The sequence below is a fragment of the Corvus moneduloides genome, chromosome 5 (genome assembly GCF_009650955.1).
Source record: "Corvus moneduloides isolate bCorMon1 chromosome 5, bCorMon1.pri, whole genome shotgun sequence".
Classification (NCBI taxonomy): Eukaryota; Metazoa; Chordata; class Aves; order Passeriformes; family Corvidae; genus Corvus; species Corvus moneduloides.
Window position 1 is genome coordinate 18,876,430 of NC_045480.1, and position 21,790 is coordinate 18,898,219.

At 40.5% G+C, this 21,790-nt stretch overlaps 1 protein-coding gene and 1 long non-coding RNA gene across 3 annotated transcripts; one reads left to right on the forward strand and one right to left on the reverse strand.

Annotated features, from left to right (window-relative positions):
* Window positions 1-3,457: 3,457 nt before the first annotated feature.
* On the forward strand, window positions 3,458-13,571 carry LOC116444554. The gene is made up of 5 exons (XR_004240383.1): window positions 3,458-6,843; window positions 7,795-7,908; window positions 8,781-8,894; window positions 9,910-9,992; window positions 12,883-13,571. It is a non-coding gene; the product is annotated as an uncharacterized LOC116444554 (long non-coding RNA).
* On the reverse strand, window positions 10,500-21,168 carry CCKAR (cholecystokinin A receptor). Of its 2 annotated transcripts, none has more exons than XM_032110056.1 (5): window positions 17,323-21,168; window positions 16,323-16,574; window positions 14,003-14,264; window positions 12,248-12,375; window positions 10,500-11,672 (listed from the first exon to the last, which is right to left on the reverse strand). In XM_032110056.1, the coding sequence occupies exons 1-5, from the start codon at window positions 17,444-17,446 to the stop codon at window positions 11,104-11,106; spliced, it is 1,335 nt and encodes a 444-aa protein (XP_031965947.1). In that variant the 5' UTR covers window positions 17,447-21,168; the 3' UTR covers window positions 10,500-11,103. The 2 variants fall into 2 exon arrangements, with proteins under 2 accessions (XP_031965947.1, XP_031965948.1); XM_032110057.1 differs by having other exon boundaries at window positions 10,500-11,630; window positions 17,323-21,167.
* Between the last annotated feature and the right edge of the window lie 622 nt (window positions 21,169-21,790).

The window sequence follows — 21,790 nt, forward strand, 5'->3', positions numbered from 1 at the left end:
TTCTATATTTCTGCCTTCAGATGTCTTGGCTCTTTAGCTGTCATGAGCCAAGTGCGTTTCATCCTAAAACTTATGATCTGGGTGTCTTTATATCCTGGACATCTTACAAATCCAGAGCTTGAAATAATAAATTTTTATAAAATTCTACTTTTGCACAACTTTTTACTGCCACCTTACAGGTAAACTTGCAGAAAATAGATACTGGCTACCATGATAAATGTGTTAAATTAGAAAACAAAGAATTCCATCTCCTCACTGGATTTTAGGATGGTGAAACAATAAGCTAGGCTTACTACCTACATGGGGCTGTCTTCACATCAGGGAGAAAATTGAACTATGTCATGCAGTCATAGCTTTTAAAAATGATACGTAGATCTCTGTTTGCAGCCTGTTTCTTCAGCCACCTTGAGAGATACTGGTATGAAATACAGTAGTTTTGCTGTTCATCTGCTGGAATCTGAAAAACCTTAATTAATCAGTTGCACATCATATTACAATCTAACTGCTTTCTCTCACCTTCTTGCATTTACTGGTTTCAGCAAGTAAATTCCTTGCAGCTGGTCATATTAGAGTGAATACTAACAATGTTGATATTTACCTTGTTTTTCAATTTATTCAGTATATGTGACTATGAAAACTTTCCAATTCTATAGACATATATAGAGGGAGAGAGTGAGTCATACAGGACAAGAGGACAGGCCGTTTGTTAAAAAAACACACGTGAAACCTCTCTGTTGAGTACCAGATGTTGCCTTGCTGGCCAGAACTTATGAATCATTTTGTTCTAAAACCTAGTGATGTAAAATGGGTAAAATTAAATAACAGATGAATGATAATTGCAATTCAATGTACTGCTGGACTCTACCAGAACTGAGTTAAAAATTATTATTCTCTAGCAATTCATTGTCATTGGTAAATGGTCAAGGACTCAGATTTAAATATCAAATCATATACAAGATATCTACTAAAACAACTCAGGCATGTGCCCCATCCAAGTTGAAATCATCTTGAATTTACCTAATGTTAACCAATTTGATGTGTTTTGTCAGAGGGAGCAAGTCTAAAGATTTTTTTAAAAAAGGGGGGGAAAGGGGAAAGAAAAAAGTTTGGTCAAGATACTTACTTTAAATGCAAAGTTGGGGTGCATCTCATTAAAATAATACTTCTCTAAAGATTTATGTTTTCCTTGTTTTTGCAATAAAGAATAGTTTATAGGCATTGATAAAACACCAGACCAGAGAGGCTCTAAAGTCTGTCTTCCATCTAACCATTTAGTGAGTCCATCTTGCCTGGAATGGAGCAAACTGAGCTTTAAATCCCTTTCCTGAGGCAGAAAGAACTAAAACCTGATTCTCTCTCACCTTAAATCAGAATTTCTCTCTTGGTGATAGGATCTTTCTTCCTGCCAAAAAAAGATTAAATCTGACTGGCTTATCTCCATCAAAAAATTTTCTCTTGGGTAGTTTAATGAGAAAGCTCCTGAAGAACTCTCACTTTACCTAATTTCCCAGCTGGAGTTAAACTGTAAATTCTTCAAGGAGTGAATTACATTCCTGAGATGGAGAAATAAGAATTATTTGATGTGCACAAATGAAAAGTCATGTTAACTGAGGATGCTGAAGAACTGTTGCCTTCAGCACTTTCAGATCCTCAGTAAGGATCTGGATGTGGCAGACCTTCAGCAAAAATGCAAGAGATAAGAGTGGATTTGTGTATAAGGGAAACTGGGGACTACTGGGCTTCAAGCTGTAGCTGCTGCCCAGAAAACCTCTGCTCTGGCAATTGTGGGATGAGGAATATGCCAGTTGTGTGCTGGTTTCTACTTGCTAAGGCACCTAAGTAAGTCAGTCTGGTAATCAGCTGAGCTTTTGAAGGGAGAGGTGCAGGAATCTCAGCTTAGAGGCAGAGCTAAAAGTTCATTAGAAAAGTGAAAGAACTGTTCCCCTGTAAATTATACAAACCCTCCACTGCCTTACTACTGCACTAAACCTATCCTGCCTGCTTGAAATGACATGAAAAATAATGATAAATGAGGCCTGAACTTTGACTGGTCCAATGGACTCTCAGCTTCTGTGGCCTTCCAAGCCCCACCCTCACCATAGATGGATGTTTGTGGTCAGAATTAAGTCCTGATGGACACACCCAGAGTAGGATTCTGGGTAGATGTATTTGTTACTAGTGTGGACAAACACTTGAAAAAAAATACACAGTTTCTTCCTGGATACTCAGAGAAAAAGGGAGTTGTCCTTTATGGATGTAGTAGTTTACGCTTGCAACAGAACCTGCAGATGTAAGCCCAAGATCATTTGCAGAGCTGCTGTTTGGGAACAAACGGCGTTAGATGGGACTGACCTGGACTTGGAGTAGAACGACCTAATAAATGTATACAAGGTTTCCATGCCATCAGCAGCACCTCAGGTACCGTGCGCCTTTATTTACACATTTCTTGCAGGATCGAGCTATTCCTTTCTGAACATTTCTGCTGCCGGTATAAACTACCTCATCCACTCACCCTTGCCAAAAGACTTTACATGTCTGCATTTTAGACCAATTTCCTCTCCAACACAGATGCAATCTATGTAATCAGTGGCCTCCTACTTCACCAGGTGCTAAAAATTTTGATCTCCTCTTGCCTTGCTGCCCAAACCTTCACCCTCCTTAGTGATACACATGTATGTGCTGTCACTCCTTCCTTAGAATGTGTTGTAGAGAGTGAAATCCAGAAAATATATCTGTGTCTCCCCTTATTTTCAGCATCCCCTGTGGGCTGCTTCTAACCAGGAATTAGGTGTCATATCTCACTTCACTCCCCAGAAAGAGCTGAAGGGCCCAAATGCAAGAAACCGAAATGTGCAAGCTGGTCCAGCAATTGTGAACGGTAATTAGTCAGAGCAGGCATGGAAATCCTGAAATATTAACAAAATTAACCTTTTAAATTTGATGAAGTTGAACACAATGCATCAGGAGACGCAATCAAAAATTGCTTTAGTTTCCTGGATACTAAAAAACAGTAATTTTGTTGGTGACCTGTGTGTGAGATACTCCCCAAGGAAAAGGGGAATTGCTGGAATTAGAGATCAGTCATAGGAGGTGAAAGAGGAAGATTCATGTTAAAGCTATGAAACCAAGTAGAGGGACCTCAAGCCAGATGTGAAATTCTGCAGTATTAAAAAATGGGGGGGGGGGGGGGGAGGGGAAGTGGATGTAAATTTACCTGATGGTGTAACTAAAAAGCAGGTGTTCCCAAGTGTCCCTCCTTCAAAGCCCTCCCGCCTGCTACCTGCGATAACCGATCACACAGGTGGAGAGACTCTCACAAACACAGCAAAGTGCTCAAAAGCACTTGCACAAATAATGTTCCTCCAGAGAGGACCAAGGACAAATGTAAGTAAATAACAATTCTTGGCACACATGTAGAGCCTGAAGTTGCACAGATGGCTACATTTGAGCCCACAGGCTCATGGAAATAATATCAAAGTTCTTTGGTTTGTTGTATGTGTTAGTAGATTAGAAAACATTATTCAAACTACATTTGGAGGAAGCAGAGACACAACATGAATCAGTTATAAAATTGCATTTTGGTAAGGTTATATTAATTTAGAAATGTTACTCCTGGTAGAGTTAGGAGAATAATTGAACCCTCAAGGCACTGTAGCCTAAGCAGACACGTAAGTTTGAAAATTATTATCTAGCGAAGCCAGGTGGTAGCACTGAGATGCACAGCAGGCTGCTGCTGTCAGTCCTCAAAATGGGACACAGGAGCTCTGTGGTGAAAAAGAGCTTTAGAAAAGTGAGCTGGAAGTGGGGCAGGAGAGGCAATACCTGTTTCCTTCTAGCAGAGAGTACTTTTTAACTTCATTTACAGGATGCTAGTGAAGAGTAGCCTGTTTCAGTTACTGGTAACTGAATTAAATGCAAGCACCACAGTTTGGGGAGGGGTTTGGTTGTGGGATTTTTCGGTTGCTTTTTAAAATAATCCCTTGCTTCATTAGGTAGTTGTTTTTCTACCTGACTGCAACTAGTTTTTATGGTGTATGAAGCCTTTGTCACTCCTGCTCTGTCTGATGGAGCATCATGTCCCTGGAGGCTGCATCCCACCATGGCAGTGGTAGCAGAGGTGAGCTCTGTGTTGGCTGGTGGACAAGAAGTGGAGGAGCAGCTCTCAGCAGCTCCCACAGATGCACAGGGGGCTGGGCACTGGGCTTTGGGACAGAGGAACACAGGCTGTGTTCTCTCAGCCCGTCAGCTGGACTAGAGCACAGTGATACCTTGGCAGTGCAGTTTGGACTCCTCAGGTGAGAGATGCCCAGCTTGTGCTGCTGCCAGCAGGTCTGTGTGCTGCAGCTTCTCCGTGGTCCAGGAGCTCTTCTCCATCTGGCTCCTGTGCTTGGAGCACGTGGCTGAGACCCTCAGCTCTGCCTGCCTGGTCTGTCCTGCTGACAGAATCCCTTCAGCTGCAAACCCTACACAAGGCCTGGAGAAAAGAAATTCATTCCAGTGTAGTTATTATCTCTTCAACTCTTCACTTTCCACCTTGACTAAAATGAGTGCTTCTCTACCCAGAATGAAGTTTGATTTTCCTTCCATCTTGCTGCCTAGAGAAACCTTTCTCTGCCTCCTCCCCCACGATGTGCCTCCCTCCCATACAGGGCACATCTGCCTTTTCTTTTACTTTAAAGAGGCCAATCCAAAATTAAAAAGTGTTTGCAATGATCTTCTCTCTCCACAGACCAAGATCGTGTCCTTCCATCCTCACTATGACTTTTTGTCCCCCACCCCTCTACAAGGCCAAAATGTTTCCCGTTCTCCTTCCCTTCCATTCCTGCCCCAGCCCTGTGTTTGGGCCCTGCAGAGCCATGTTTCAGCTGCAAGTGCATCAGATTCAGCTTTGACTTCAATCACCATCTTCCTAAATACTCTTCTACCAGTCTTATTAATCTCTTACAGATCTCACAAAAGCAGTATCAGACAAAGCTGGGCACCTGCAGCTTGCTTGCTCTCCCATTCCATCTCTACACTGCCTCTGTTGTTGGAGGCGTCTTAGTCTTGGCCTCAGTGTGTACCAAAGAAAGTCTATCCAGGTTTTATTAAATATTTGACAAATCAGTGCAGTAGAGGAGTCATGCTGGATGTTAATAAACATTTGGGTTTTGTGGAAAACCCTGCCTTTCAATAAACATTATTTGAATTTCCAAAGCTTTTATTTTTCCTGCTTAAAAAAAAAAAAAAAAAAAAAAAAAGAAGGAAATAAATACGAAAGGGAAAAAATGCTTTAGAAATACCAGGGAATATAGAACTATGTCTGACAGGCTTTCCTGGACTGTATTGTTTTGCCTCAGTCAGCTGATAATATTAAAATAGGTTTCCTATTTAATAAACACAAAGGCCCTGAGATATATTTTCTGGATGCTTCCCCTGGATCTGCAATCTCAGTGAAGTAAAGGCTTTGATATTAGCAGAACTTTCTTCTTGTTAAAAATGCACTGTGAGAACCTGTCTGATAGCTTTAGTCTTATTTGCTTTAGTCACCACTGATTTTTTTTGCAACTTGTAACATGAGCACTGACCACATCTGGACAGCAAATGAAAAGCTCTTTGTCTTAAACACACAGCCTCTTCCTAATCCTGTGATAACCTTTGTTGGTCACCACAGGGTGGTCAGAGGTACGTTAAATCAGTTGTAGCACCCTGGGAAGCTAGAACGGACATGATGTTGGTTTTCCAAAGAAGCAACAGCTGTGCCCTTGCTGACACAATGAATTTATTTCAGTGCCATAACTGTAGTGGTTTTTCTCCTACTTGCATGTGGCAGGACCATCTTTTGGGATGCCTGCAGAGAAAGCAACTCCAAAGACAGAGTGTCTTGGATGACATTATTATCCTTATATTCCTTTGCAATAACAGCAAGCCAGTCACAGCAACACTGCCAGATGTCCCCATAGGGATATGGGCTGAGATTTGAGCCAGTTTCAGAGCAAGGAGCAGCTCTGGTTGCTTCACACCTATCTTCAGTTTAGCTATGAAATCCTGAAGATCTCAGGTGTTAGAAGGCCCACAGCAGGTTCGTAGGAGTCAATGCAGAGTTCCCAGCTGGTTGGGCAGTTCCCACTTGGGCATTGTCATCTGTTTAATTGCCCCTGTGGTTTCAGCTCTGTGTGTCATTCTTCACTTGGTCAGGAATGAGGCCTCTTAGCAGTTGCTAAATATTCTCAGAACAAGGCCCTGAGCCAATGTCCATTCAATAATAATAAAACAATTTGTCTCTGACAGCAGGCAAAGAGCATGAGTAGCTCCATGTCTTTCCTGTGGATTTAGGCTCTGTGTGTGTGACTTTTCTTCATGCCTGTTTTGTAACTCTGGTGTTTGTATGACTTTCAAAGGACATATGCAGTGATTTTTGTCTACTGTTTTAAATCAGACTTTGTATTTAAGTTGCATTTCTTCATTCTATCGGGAAATTTTGTTTAATATTTAATAACTGTCAAAGTAGCAGGACATCAATTAAGTGGTGTTTACCCCATAGGGGATGATTCCTACTTGATGTTTACTACCAGCTGATGCTAATGAATATGTTTTGTTCTTGTCTCACCATACAGTGGAACAACTGACATCTCTCTAGCTCAGAATTAGCTTTTTGGACACAACTGGGAGTGGAAGCCAAGAAAACTCTTCACTCCATAGTTATCTGTGGAGATGCAGACAAATAGCTCCTAGCAGGGATGAATTGCCATTAGGCAAGCAAAACAGGAGTTTTACAATTCATGAACATTTCCTTTGCATTTTTTTCTTTAGGAGATACCCAAGGCAGCCTAACAAGCATTGCAGAAGGAAAAAATAAAAAAGGTAATGCTAGAAGTAGTTTTTTATACACACTGAGACAGAAATTCTGGCACATTAAAGGCATGCATTATTATGCTGGATGTAACCCATGAGAAAAGAGCTGGGTGCATGCTGGATGGATTGGGCATAAAAAGCTGAAGCTGTTTAACTGAAATTAATAATGCATACAGAAAAATTGACTGCAAGACTGTGGCCAGAGGGTGAGCAAACTGCTGACCTACATGCACACCTGAGTGAAGTGGTATTTGGTTGGTCCATGTTGTATTTGAAGTGGAAGAGCAAAACATTTTACAAACAAATAAAACCCAACCAAAAGTCTAAACTTTCATTTTATACTCTCTACCACTCTGATGCTGTAGTAAAAAGGCTACAGCCCCTGCTCTCACATAAACCTTTCTCAAAATCAAAACCATTAGGTTTTATCTTTCTATACTTTCCTTTTGAGAATAAGCATCTTTTGCCACTAGAAACCCTCAGTTTAGCTCAACATCTATATCAGTATTGACTGATCCTGAAGTCATCTATTCCACGCCAGAAAAGCATTGTGATGAACCATGGTGGGTGTACTGGGGTTGCACCATCCTTGGGCTCGGAGGCAGGAAGAGCAGGAGGAAATGCAGGAGCAGGTGAGATCATGGACAGGCTCCCCACCTTGCCAAGAAGGGCTTGGTGGTATCGGAAAAGAGGTCATGGCTTATATAAGAGGATGTAAACCTCTAGTGGCTGGAGTTCCAAATCCACATGCAGCTTTCCATTGAGAGCATTAAGGTCCTTTGCCTTGGCAACAGTGAAATACCTTTACTTTGACCCCTCACCAAGTGCTGTATTTAGCAGTATTGTAAGACATCAGTCTTAAAGCATGCCCTAATAATAGAGGCTGCAAGTAATAGTGACAGAAGTATCAAAGGAGGATCTGGGTGCTACTTAACGCTACACTTTTGTTTTCTGAACTAGCACATCCTGCTTGTTCGAGAGCCGGTGCTTGAGAGCCGACGTGTGAACTCAGACACAGGACTGAAGGCAGTGATTGCAGAGCTGCTGTGTTGTGGGCAGAATACACTGCTTCGAGTAAGAAACCTGCTCCAGGAGTCTGTCAGCTGGAGATGACAGGGGAAATGAAGATGAGAGTGCTTTCTGGGAAAGTAAATCTGGGAAGGAAAATAAACATGTCAAAGAGGAAAAAATCATCTAGCAATTGGTGGTGGTGGGAAAGTAGCCTAGAGACTGAGAAGCATGCAGGACAAAAATCAGATGGTGTCATGCAGCTGAAAGAGGTAAGACAGAGGGCGGGGGAAAAAAAACCCTGGGAGCTGGGAGAAAGGGAAAGAAGATAAAAACTTCAGAGATTTATGGGCATTATGCACCTGAAATTCATTGGTTTGCCATTTGTCTGCTACATCTGGAAAACAGTTTGCTTTAGGGACTGCTCGTAGTAGTAGGGTAGGATTTTTCCCCACAACCACTGTCAACTACTGCTAAAATGAGAAGATTTCATAGGCTCTTTGGTATGTTTATTCCACCCATATTTACTGCTGAAGATACCTTTTCAGTGACATCAGCATCTGAATTAAAGGTACTGGGAGGATGCTATGATTATTTAACAATGAAAGGACAACATTTGAAGCCAGGAATGACTTCTGCAATGCCCAGATCAGGAAAAATGGCATTAAGATGCAGAAAGGCTGAAATTTCCTGTGCTAGGAGACTAAGGCAGAAGACAAAATTACTGGATTGCAATATTACATTTTAAAAGCTTAATTCCTTCTTCTTGCTGGAATTCGGTGTAAGGTTTGTGGCTTTGGGAGTTTAATCAAAAGAAATATTGTGTTGGTATAACAAGAAAATAGGTGCAGAGGGGGCAGTGGAGGGGAAGAGTGACGCACACACAGATGGGCCTTGGAGAAATGACACATTTCAACCCTTCTCTGATTGTCTCCCAGCCACCACTCCATCAGGATCTTCTCCTGCCTCCCTCATTTCATCACCTCCAAATTGTGCTCCCTGACAGTTACGAGAGGGGAATCAATCAGAAACTCTGCTCCTTTCAGCCACAGGTACTGGAGGCCGCGGGGGGCTGAGATCTGATTAAGGCATTGTTGAAAATAGCTTTTGGCTTTCATCTGAAACCACTATCCTCAGACTCAATCAGTGAGAGCAGGTGAACTGTGCATGTCCTGGTATGTCACTCTTCAGGTACTGGAGCAGCTCCATCTATAAAAAGGAATTTGCTTTTGAAAGTGCACACAGAGCTGGGGCATGGGCTGTCCTGCAATACAGCACATAGCCAGCAATAGTCACATCCAGTATATTAGTAAAATGTGAGGGGTTTTCTCACTTAAACAACAGTTTTTAAGTTATTATCTATAATAGATCCAGGCTTTCAAAGGGTATAAAATACTTCACAAATATGTTTTCTGCTGTCACTGTTCCACATAAATTCCAAAGCAGCTAAGTTTGTTCCTTCAGTTTCAACACTGAAGGGCAGTTTTGTAGAGGATCTCAACCTGTGTCCTTAAGTGAAGTAAAATTTTCATTTTACTGTTATGAATTAAGTCCCATAATTTAATTCATTGTGTATTTGCAAAAGGTCAGATCGATGTCAGTAGTCTCAGCACCGTTCCAGGAGCAGTGCTACTTTATTAACAAGGCAGGCAAAACATTGTTTCTATGGATTGTGCATAAATAGTGTTTAGAATTTTTTTTTTAATTTCCTGTCTGTGGACAAGCTGGATGAAAAAAAAAATAATAGCCAAAGTTGTGTGCTAAGCTGTTAGGGTAAACCATTTCAGGCAATAACTGAGTGCAGAACATGGATCTGGGTGCTGGAACTCACAGTACATTTCTAATTTAAAATCATTCTGTAAAGAGATCAGATTTTCCTGATTAAAAACCTTGAGAAGGCTTATATTTAATATCCACATCTACATTCCACACTGTGCTCAAATTTAATCTCGTCTAATAACAAGGGTGTTTAATGATATTGATTCAGCTAGAAGATAGAAACATCTCCAACAGGATATTTTCACAAACTAAAATAAGTGATGTAACTTCTCTATCTGGGTTCCACAGAGCAAAGGACAAGACCTGAACACCCACACTCACCTGTGTGCTGCACCGGAAAGAGACTGGATTCCTTGCTCAACAAAGCACTGGTAATTACATCATCCAAAGCTGTTTTTATCTGTGTTGAATCTGTTTACAGGTATGTGTAGTTGGAGAAAATAGCTGCTCCATAGTTTAGAAAAACTGTTTTCTGACAAAGCCTTTCAGCCTTTGCTCGTTGTATCTGCCCTTTCTGCCATCCTGCACCCGATGGCTTTACTTCCCTGTTGGCACTGCCGTGCCTGGAGTGGCTCTGAACGTATTTGTGAAATGTGCCATGGTGCCATGGGCACCAACCTGCGTCTGCAGTCCTGCATCCTCTGTAAAGCACCTCTTTGCTTTATCCCAAGCATTTATCCCTGTGCTTCCCCAGTGTGGAATTTTCCACATGAGCCTTTGTGGCTCATCTAAGACCCCGCCACTTGCATATGGGGATGCTTTCAGCTGCACAGAAGAAAGCCATTCCTTTGTCCTTGTTCTGTGGGGTTTAAATAAGTGAAAAATACATTAATTTATGTTAATTTATGCTATTGCCTTAGCGAAGAATGCATTCCACCCACAAAGACAACAATATTTATTTTATTTTAAAAAAGAAATTGTTTTACTTAAAAGCATTCATTTCACATGGACAAGCCCATTCTTGCCACCCCAGAATTGCCGTGAGAGTGACACCAAAATTATCTCAACATGTATTAGCTCAGCTAAAATAATGTGAAAATATACTACAAATATAACAGAAAGATTTTTGCTTATGAGGCATAGCTAGTGAAGTGAAGACTGCATTACACATATTCATGTTTGAGGATAATCTATTACCATCTTAGAAATTTTAAGAGATACTCAGAACTGCATCTGAAAACTGAGCAAAGCTGTTGATGTAAAGGACACCAATTTTTGCAGTGGAATTTATGACAAATACAGCAACTTCTAAGGCTTTCCATAAAGTCCTTTATCTTCAGAGCACTCTTCCTCCTTTGTACTTTTGAAGGGAAAGTAATGTAACACTCAGACAGTGATAGCATCTATTTCCCATAAAATTCTCACTGTGTTTACTGTCAGCTGAAGTGTTTCATTAACTCCGAACTAAATCATGTTCAGCTGATGCCACAGTCACTTTCCAAGACCAGACAATTCACCACTCATTGCCTTCCCTGGTGCAGCTCAGGGGGGTGCAGATGCAGACATGTGTGTGTAAGAACATTTGGAGAGGGAAGCCCTCGTCGTTTTCCCCTCCTCTTCATCAGCAGCCTCCTCCTGTATTGCGGGGGGCTTTTGCTTGGCACAGCAGGTGAACGTGGCTAGGAAGGCCATGCGGAAACGCTTGTTCATGAAGCAGTAAATGATGGGGTTCACGCAGGCAGAGGTGTAGGACAGCAAGTGGATGAAGGAGATGGGAGCCCCTGAGAGACGCCGGTCTGCGGAAGCCGTGTCGAAGGCGCGCCAGGCATTGACGCTGAAGATGGGAGTCCAGCAAATGAAAAACAAAACCACTATCACCATCAGCATACGGATGACGAGTTTCTTGGCCATTAAGTTGGCAGAAGAGCTGTTGCTTCTCACCCTCTCTATTTTGTTGTGGCTCATAGCAGAGAGCTGTTGCAATGGCATTTTCCTTTTTCTTTTGGTTTTGTTGAGGTAACATCCATCTCCATCCTCGTATTTGGTGCTGCAGAAACTCATTCTTCTTTCTGTACATATAAAGTGCTGTTTAAATAGCTGGCAAAGTATCTCTGAACAGTGAGGGAAATAAAAAATGAAGAATGCAGTCTAAACCTAAACAAACAACATAATTCATAGCTGAGCAACTGCTGCAAAGAAAGCACTGGCCTGCTTCTGAGTCAGTCATGTTATTCAGCTACTCTGAATCCACTGTCTCCCAATATTTTCACATCTTATCTCTATGATGCAAAAGGTTCAAGAGCGTTGCTTAGTCCAGTATGGACAGAAGACAAGTTTCCAAGGTTATATGCTTCTATCCTAATCTGACAATTATAATTGTGGCATTTATTCACAAAAATGGTCTTCATCCATGGCCAGAAAAAAAATCTTGGTGTTTCTACAATAAACAAATTAGAAATTTAGTGTATTCTGCCCTGAGTCTTTGCAAACAAGCCAGAGGAAAGGCTTATTTGCTAACAGCAGAGTAACTTTAATCAAGAAATGCAGCTGGCAAGTTCATGACATAACTGACCATAATGATCATTTTTGCAAATAGAAAGATTTCCTTTTATTAACCTCAAAATAACTGTTCATAGCTTCAACTGTAACTTTAAAAACTGCATCCCAAACCTAAATGCATTGTTACCTCGTGAAGATTTTCTCTGGCTGGCATCAAATTTTATTCCTCTGTAGAGTTCCAAAGAAATTAGACCATAAGCAACCATCATTATAATCCCAGGAATAAGAAAGAGCGTGAGTAGCAAGAAAGTGTACCTAAGGAATCAAAAGACACACTGAGAATAGGGAATGGCACAAAACCAGAAAAACTCCTTTTCATACAACTGAGAATTGGGGAAGACAGGATTTCAAGCTTTTCTGAATTTTTTTCATGCCAATACAAAGTATCATTTTGACACCTCTGGAAATTTGAAGCTTCCTACTTCTTCTCCTGCTTCCCCCAGAACGGTACAGGCAGGAACAAGACTATCATGGATGCAAACCATCTTTCATTCCACCTATGCAGCCTAGAGGAGATGGCCACTCCCACAAGGGTTAAAGGCGGCAGAAGCTCTCTCTGCCCCTGAGTAGGACTCCTGCTGTAACCAAACAAGCATCAGATGCCCTGTAGCTTTGGACAATGTAAAAACTGCCCTGCAGAAGCTAAATGAGCAGCTGCTGATTCTCAAAGGGGTCCTTGGTACATTAAAAATGTTTTAATGGTTGGACTCAATGATCTTAGAGGTCTTTTCCAATGTAAATTATTCTATTATTCTGTTTCAGAGAGATTTGACTTCCTGAGGGCCATGGCACATGTGGGCAAAGACAGAACAGCCGCAACCTGGGTTTTCATCCCTGGAGCCATGCAGTGCTCCTGAGGAGGGATCCCAGGACCGGCAATCTCTTTGGTAAAAGAAGCAGCTTTTACTTGGTTTCACATCTGCTACTCTCCTCATCAGCTTCTCTGATTGAGTACAAGCTGGGGAAATAATGATGTTTAAATGCATCCATGAGCCTGTGTCTCTTCTGATCCCTGTGACTTTGGTGCAAACTCAGTAACACACCTGGGAACCTGTAACAAGACCACAGAGAAGAGAATTTTGTCCTGTACCCTTCCTCCTCATGCTGCCAAATACCTGAGACTACTGAAAGCATTAACAGAAAGTTACTCTCTTTGTGGATATACCATACCAAAACGGTGCAGACTTTAATCGTTTTCCCCATTCCAGCTGACCTTCAGTATCAAAAAAAGTCTTACACTTTCTCGGTGCGTCAGTGTTTAGTCAACGTGCAAGGACATCATGTCTAAGTACTACTGCTGTTTGATAGTGCTGCTGTTTACTCTGCCTGGATGTGTAGGACTCGGAACATGTCTCTCCCTTCTTCTCTCTGCCCCTGTTCTCCATAAGCGACCAAAAGGATTCAGTTCTCAAATAAGACATTTGCAGCCTCATATTCTACTTCTCTGCTGCAAAGAACCTTCAAACAAATTAACAGGCAAGGCAGCACACAGAGGGGCGTTTCTATGTGTCTGTGTTTCTCAAAGATTAATCAAGGATTTATCTGAAAATGTTGAAGTTTATGTGTAAATGAGTGAAAGAAGTATTCCTACTACAAGTGACAGATGCTTTCTTTACAGTGACAGTCGGGGCTTAGCAGACCATCGTGTGAGAATCATTGCTATGTTGGGCAACCTCTCCTATGACCAGGGAAAAGTCATGCAAATGTCGAAATGTAAGCGGCTCAAAACCATGTTGGTGTTTTTTTACATCTTAAATAAGCATGATGGAGTGTAAACATTTGCTGAAGGTTAACACTTCATTTTCCATAGGCTTATTGCTACCACGAAATCCCATTTTCCAGCAGATAATTATGCACTGGCTAACAGCCACGTATGTCTTACCAAGACTGTTGAATGACATCGCTTGGCCAAAGGAGCCGGCACATATTTGCTGTGGTGTTGTTATACTTGGTGAAAGGTACCAGTTTGCTGTAGATTGGATATGGTGACATGATAGTAAAGGAGACACACCAGGTTGCAGCAATCACTCTCAAGGCGTGCGATTTTGTCTGCCAGACCCTGGACTGCAGAGGTTTGCAGATGGCACTGTACCTCTCCAAAGATATGGCAACCAAGTTGAATGTAGAGACACTTACAGACACACCTATATATATAAAATTAAGGAAAAGGTTATTCTCTTGTTTTAAAGGTTATGTTATGTTCAAATGGTCTTGCTAGCCTTCTGTATGCATACAAAAATTTGAAAAAATAGCAAACTATTTATAAGCAAAAATATTTATAAACACCATACTGTTTAAGCCAGTGAAGAATATGTGGGCAGTGGGTCTGGGTCTCCAGACTTCTCCAGACTGATATTCCTGCTCTGTGCTTCTCTTACTCCAAAAGTCCAAGAAAAATACACACTTTGTCAAACCATACAATTCTGGTAACAGGGAAAGAAGACAATTTTACTCCTAACTATTCTCTTTGCTACTGTGGTTTATTCACTCCACTAATTCCACTGAAATTCAAACAAAGCATTTGAAATCAGTTAATTACTCTCTTAAAACAGATGTTCACAGTTCCTTTTCTACTGTTTTAATTTTTTTGAGTGTACTGCTTGACTCATGATCTGATTTTCTCATTCAAGCGAATTAAATCTATTACAACTTTTTAATTAGATGTTAATGGAGATACAAACAAGGAGAAATTAAGTCATGATGCAGAATCTTTGTCCTTCAAGTATCCTTAATTTCTTCTGTTCGTATTTTATAAAATACAATGCGGTGGTCTGTGCTTCTGTCATTGAGGTGCCCCAGTTCATCACTGTAAAATTATAGCTATTTCTTCTTAACTTTGCCACAAATTTTTCTTTCAGTGAATGATTATTTGTCTTTGTGAATGTGGGTCAAACTATCAAATGCCAATATTGTTACAGTTTGCTTTACAGAAATCATCTGTAATTTAAAATTTGTCTTTCTACATCTTAAAATGAAAAATTGAGCATAGTTGATGCAATGGTTGTCAGTGTCTGTCAGATGAAGCCTCTGTTACCTGAACCTTTAGTGAGAAATCTCTACATTCTGACTCTTAAAATAAAACAGCTTCATAATGAGGAACTTTACGTTTGGTCTATTTCACTGGATTTTTTAATAAAGTAATTTACACTGTGTGCAATAAGAGGAAGATGACAATGCTTCAGTAATGCTTTATGGTATTTTTGCCAGCAATTCATTATAATTGTTTAAACATGGCCTTTAGTTTTATTGGTTTTATCTACAAAAAGGTGTTGATTTCCCATTCGCACACTTTAGGTGTGTACTTTCACATTACATCAAAGTTCTCAAGGGCATGGGTTGAAAGGGGACCTGAATTTTCTGTAACTAACTAAGGGTCTCCTAAAGAGGCAAAAACTTTACATAATGTTTTCATTTCTTCTTTTCCTTTTTCTCTTCTCTTTTTCTCTTTTTCTTTCTCTTTTTCTCTTTTTTTGTTTGGTTTGGTTGGTTTTGTTTGGCTGGGTTTTTTTTTTTTTTGTTGTTAAGAAACAAGCAAATGCAGAGGAAATATTCAAAGTGAGACAAAAATACACACACATCCACAACCTGGGCATTTTGAAACTCCTAGCTCCTGGCTCCACAACCAAAAAGAGTATGGCAAGGCATACAAAAGTGATGCTTCTTAAAGTCAGGCTCTAAAACCTGTATCTGTGTTTTATGGTCTCCTGGTGAGCTCTGATCACACCTGGTCTGTCCGCAGAGAATACTTGCTCCAACTTCCTAGCTCTGCAAATTACACCTACTTTGGCCTATTTCTTTTTTATGTATCACTGCTGCCAAAAATCTGTGGGCAAAACCTGCCCTTAGTGAGGGTGTACAAGCCCATCAGTTCTGGTGGGCGATCTGAACGCTGATAACCATCTTGTCAGTGATGGGTAAGCAAGTGCCTGCGCTGGGTTCCTCCTTAAAGTCTGATCGTGCAACATCTTCGCATCCAGCAAAACACTTTTGTGTGTCATTAAAGTTAAGCGTGCGCCTCTGTGTTTGCTGGATCAGACCAAGGACACCAGAACCATGACAATTTGCACTACAAAGCTGTTTCTTCATAGTATTGGTAACTTCAATGGTGGATGGAAACAACCAGCTTTTTATAGGTCTTTAAAAACCTTCTCACCTGTCTTATTAGTCAGTCTTCAAAATAGGTATAAACTTCCCAGACTTACCCATGAAATAAGTGGCAGTTTTGCAAACAGCACTTCCAAAAATAAAATCTTTTAGCAGGTTGGGAATGAGGGTGAAGGGCATGCAGAAAAGGCAGAGCATCAGGTCGCTGACTGCCAGTGACAGCAGAAATGTGTTGGTGACTGTTCTCATCCGCTTGTTTCTTATCAGCACCGTAATCACCAGAATGTTCCCCAAAATGCTGAGCAGAAATATCAAACAATACAGCAGAATCCGAATTATCTGATGCAAATCTGAAAATTGTCACAAGAAAAGATCGGTTACATAGTATTCAACTCAGATTAATTATTATATATTTCAACCTTCAATCAAAATGTAAAAGCCTTTCTGTATTCAATTTTATGAAGGTTATGTCTTTACACCAATGCAAAATAAGTGAAAGTGCTGCAATTCTTAAACATATTCTGATCTACCTAAATTGCATAGCATTAAACTACAATACAAGCAATACCATGTACATTTGGAGAGTCAAATACAACTTCTTAAAGCATGTGCTTCTCATGCTACTTACTGTGCACCACTTATTCACCATGGGAGATCCTATTTTATGCAAAAGTAAGAGAAGATTAAGCAATCGGAAAATATTTTAATGCATGGATTTTTTTCTCGGCTTCAGAGTGCTGTAATTTCCTATTAAATCACTTTCATACATGGTATCAGATCTGATCACTCCATTGTTATTGAATTGAGTAAAAATCATGTTTCTCCAAGTCCTTAGCAGAGATGTTTACATTTTGTGCCCCAAAGTGCTACTGTTTTAGTTTTCCACTGTATCCAAATTTTGTCCTAGTTGAATTTTGAACTTGGAAAACCAGCACATACTAATTTTTTTGCTGCCTGTTTCTCATACTAACTTAAAAGCAAGCAGTTGATTTTGCACTCTCTCAGAGAAAATGTTTTGCATAGCTCTTTCTTTCTATAGTATCTCTACATCCACCTAGAACTAAAACTGCCTGAAAAAAATCAATTTTCCATACATACCTTTAGAAGGATAAGGTGCATCATCCACACAGAAAAAAGTGTCATTTTCCAAGATGATATCGCAGAGGAAATCAGTAATATTGGTACCATTCCCAAGGAAGCTACTAGCATCAACTATTTCCATTCTTCAGTACCCACAGGTTAGCTTTGACGAAGAAGAAGGTGGGTTTGTAACTATCTGCCCATGCTTTCAGTAAACAAATGAACGTTTCTGAATGAAGTCTGCAGAAGAAATACAAGAGAGGCAGCTGTGCAAGGAAGCTGTTCTGACTCTCCCACAGGAGTACCCAGCACACAGAGTCCTGTTCTGGCTGCACAAGATTTTTTCCAGGGGCACACACAGCAATTCAGAAAAGCAAAGCATGTGTGCACATACACACTCACAAGTATGTGCACACACACACGCACACACATATCCCCTCCGGTACTTTTGAGATCCACCCTCCTCTGCTACAGCACTACTGTTGGGATTATAAACAGGCTTGGAAAAGATTACAGCATTAACCCCTTGTGAGATTGCTTCTACTCATGTCTCTGCAACATTTCTCAGAGTCAGCCCGTTATGTCACAGCCTGTAAATGAGACCCAGCGAGTGATGAGAGTGATAAATCTGTCTCTCAACTAACAACATTTAAAATGGTAAGAGTCACTTAATAAAAGGGCAGAGAAGAGAAAAACATAGTGAAGATTTTGCATTCCTTACATGGAAATGATTCTTGTCTTCGTATTTTTCAGAGTAAACTGAAGATAAGGTAGACTCAGAAAAATAAAAGCAGCTACATTTATCTCATTTGGTGGAGTGTTAGTTTCATAGGAAAGTGCTGTACATGCCTGATCCAAACTCCAGCAAGTTAACAGAAAAACTCACTGATTTCACATAGTGGATCAAACCTTATGAAAGTAAATTGGAATTGTCAGTTAATACAAGCAGAAGCTTATACATTTCCTCTGTGCAAGAATTTTTATATGACTTGAATACAAACTTGATAAAACTGATAAACTGTGGCATATTAGTTACACGCCAGTGGAAAACACAAAGATCTCAATGGTTTAAAAGTCCTGCTTTTTTAATACATAAACATCATCCTCACTGGAGTTTTCACAAAGTCATGGGCTTTTACTTCCCAGTATATAGCTTGTTTATAGCCAGAAATGCAAATTAATATTAGAAATTAATTTCTACTATAACTGAATGAAAAATTAATTTCACATTTAAAATCCCTTTTACTTAAAAGCAGAGCAGTAACAGGTTCTTTATAAGAGGTCCTGACCCCCAAAGCTGATATACACAGACTGGAAAGCCTGGGTTTCTTTTCCAGTCTTGCCAGCTTTGCTTTATAGTATGAGTAACGGGAATAGGTAGATAGGCATGTAGATCGAAAAGTTACATTGGAAGTTCTAATTTCTCAATTATCCTTTGTACCTCTGGGAGTCCTGGATGCAGCTAGCCATCAGTGGTCCACACCACTGCACAGTCCCACTGACCACCTTGCTGTCAGGGTGTGAGAGGCTGGCCAGGGCTGCAGGACAGTATGACTAACACTGTAAAGCCAGTGCAGGTCTCGTATCGGTTTCAAACATATGCGGGACAGGGTGAAGGACCAGCTTCCCCAGGACAGCAGGAGCTCCTCACTGAGCCCCAGCCCAAGGGATGGGCCCACTTCAGTGTCAAGAAATGCCTGCTAAGCACATGCAAGATGGATGAAGCCAACGAGGCCAGCAGCCATGGCCAGAGGCTCCATGGAGTTGGCAAAAAGGCAAACTGAACCAAGCTGCACTGGACACAGCTCTCTTTTGTGCTCTCTGCAGACAGCAAAGGAGCTGAGAACACAGTGGTAGGAGGCAGCACATGCAGCACAGGCTTGAGGAGTTGGGGGGTAAGTAACTAACTCCAGAAGGTACTAATTTCCACCAAAAGCAAGCGCAGAATGCATGAGGGAATGATATCCCGTGCAAATCCCAACAACTGTGGAGCTACTGTTTAAAACAAACAAGATCACCGTGTGCGCATGCTCAGGACTCTGAATTTGTAAGGCGCAAATTTTCTTTTTGCAAATTCCTCTACAAATTTGTCCAGACCATGCAACCAAAGATTTTTATCTGTTATTAGAGTCCTCACCAGTTTTCCTTCTCTGAATGCCAGGCTTACAGACTGGCTTACCGAGGGTTTAGTCCCCCTGGAGTCCTTTTTAAACACTGGCATCACATTTACACAATTTTTTTTCCCTGGCAACAGCATAGTTCTAAACAATAGATTGCACATCATGGTTAATAATTTTACTATTTCCTTTAGAAGTTCTGGATTAATACCATCTGGTCCTGGGCTGAGCTCGATTCAGCATCTGCTGGTTAAATTGCCAGAGTAAATGAGGAAGAATTTGCTATGAACTCTTGACTCCCCTTTTGGAGTGGATTTCTGTATGAAACATATCAAGATCGAAGAGTTTTATTTTCCAGGCTTTTATTTTGCATAGATTTACTCAAATGTACAGCCAATAGTCCTCATGTTTGGACACTTCTGAGTTGCCTTTATAATATCATTTCTCTACACTACATTTAGCTAACTGCATGATAGATCACTCTCCATACAGATCAGTATCACCTCATCGTCTCCCTGCAAGTTTCAGGAGAGGAAAAAAAGGAGGTTTTAATGAAATGCTTGCTCATTGCAGACTGAATTTTATAATTTAGGAGAAACAAAAACCTGGGTGTCTGTCCCATTTGAACTTAATCATGCATTATTTGGGATGTTGAAAGTTTTAGGCAAGAACTTCCCTTGAGCTGGCAGCTTTATTAGCAACAGTGATTTATTAATAAAATTATTTTTTAATTAAGAAATACCTTAGGTACCTTAATATGACTGTGTAGGTAGTTTGGACAAAAGTGTACAAAAATACTTTTCCCTATATTTGAAGGAGGCTTGCTAATCCATGATAACAAAAGAATCTTGCCTTTTTTTTCCCTTTTAATTCTAGTCTTTATCTTATTCTCCCCTGTAATGTCATATACCAAACTCACTGCCTTTGCAGCCAAAACAGTTGCTGTGCTCTGTAATTTCCTGCCATGTGTATCTTTTCTCATCCAAAACTAAACCACGTCAATTTAGTTACCTCATTCTTTTTTCCTGAAGAATAATGTGCTCCGTTTTTTCATTAATTTGACAAAGATCTTTACTTAATTTAAATAGAAAGTCCACTTGTAAAATGATGAATTTGGAAAAACATATCTTTATCTGGTGTCAAACTTACTAACAGTTTTAGGTTTGCTCCCATATATTTTTTGTCCTGAAAAATGAAATAAAATAAACTAGTTAGAAAAAACATATATGGAAAGTCACGGTCTACTTCTGTTCTCACTTGCCAGGTTTATGCTGGCATTAGGTCTCTGATTCAGTGGAGTTACTCTCACAGGCACAAACTACAGGGAGATCAGGACCAGGCCACACTTTTGGAGAACACACAGAATTCTCAGGAACACATTTATCATAAACTTTTCAAGGTGATCTGAGCCTGAGTCCTATCAGTGTCTCACAGTATCTGCATTTAAACAATTTATTTCATACTGATCTGAACTCAATAACATAATAATGAAATTTACTTCAGCACACCTTGTTGTACCATCAGTAATTTCTGAAATACCATTCACCAACCATGGATGGGATCAAAGGCAAACAATTTGCTGCTCCTGCTGCCCCTGCAGTGCTTCTGCAAAGGTCATGTATTATGTGACAAGTTGCTTAATAAATCTCTGGAAGACTCCACAGGTCTTCAATGATGAAAGTCTATGTATTTAGGTCATGTTATTATTGAAACACATCTCAAGGTACCTTTAAAATTGTTTGGGCGTGACCACTTTTCATTCTTTTGATGTGCCAACTTATTACCGCAGGCCTGGTTCCTACGGTATATCACCGTGTCCCGCAGCTATAGGGAGGAGGAGGAGAAGAAGATCCAGCAGGCAGGAATTGTGCAGCAAGATTGATTTATTTAATTATTTTACAAACTCTTTTATAGACTTTTTTCTTCATAGTCTAATTGGACAAAGGACCAGCCACCCCTTGGGGGTGATTGGCCAAAATCCTAAAACATCCATTATCAGAATATTTTCTACTATACCATAAACAAGACTTTCCAAGGTTGCAGGTGGCTTGGTTGTTTACATTCCCTGCTACCTCTTCTGTGAGAGAGAAAAGTCTCTCACGGACTTAGAAAAATAACAAGAAGATTCTCACTAACAGCATTTTTGTACCTACACCAACTCATAGTGTTTCAACTTGCATGTTTGCAGTACCATCTACCTGACCTCCCTGTGAGATGCAATACAGCTGGTCCTTACGCCTTCAAGGGCATCCAGGCAGCCTGTCCTACCACCTTCCTCAGAAGAGAGGAAATGAGACCTCCCAGGTGATGGCTGTGAGTTCTGTACAGAGTTCAAGGCTCTCTGATGAACAGGATGAATAAAGCATATT

What these genes read in the sequence shown, in the direction of transcription:
- CCKAR (XM_032110056.1), bottom strand. Translation starts at nt 17,446, where the DNA reads ATGGAAATAGTTGATGCTAGTAGCTTCCTTGGGAATGGTACCAATATT. An exon ending in GATGTCATTCAACAGTCTTG is followed by an intron (nt 12,376 to 14,002) that starts GTAAGACATACG and finishes TTGATTCCTTAG; the next exon opens with GTACACTTTCTTGCTACTCA. An exon ending in CCAGAGAAAATCTTCACGAG is followed by an intron (nt 11,673 to 12,247) that starts GTAACAATGCAT and finishes CTCACTGTTCAG; the next exon opens with AGATACTTTGCCAGCTATTT.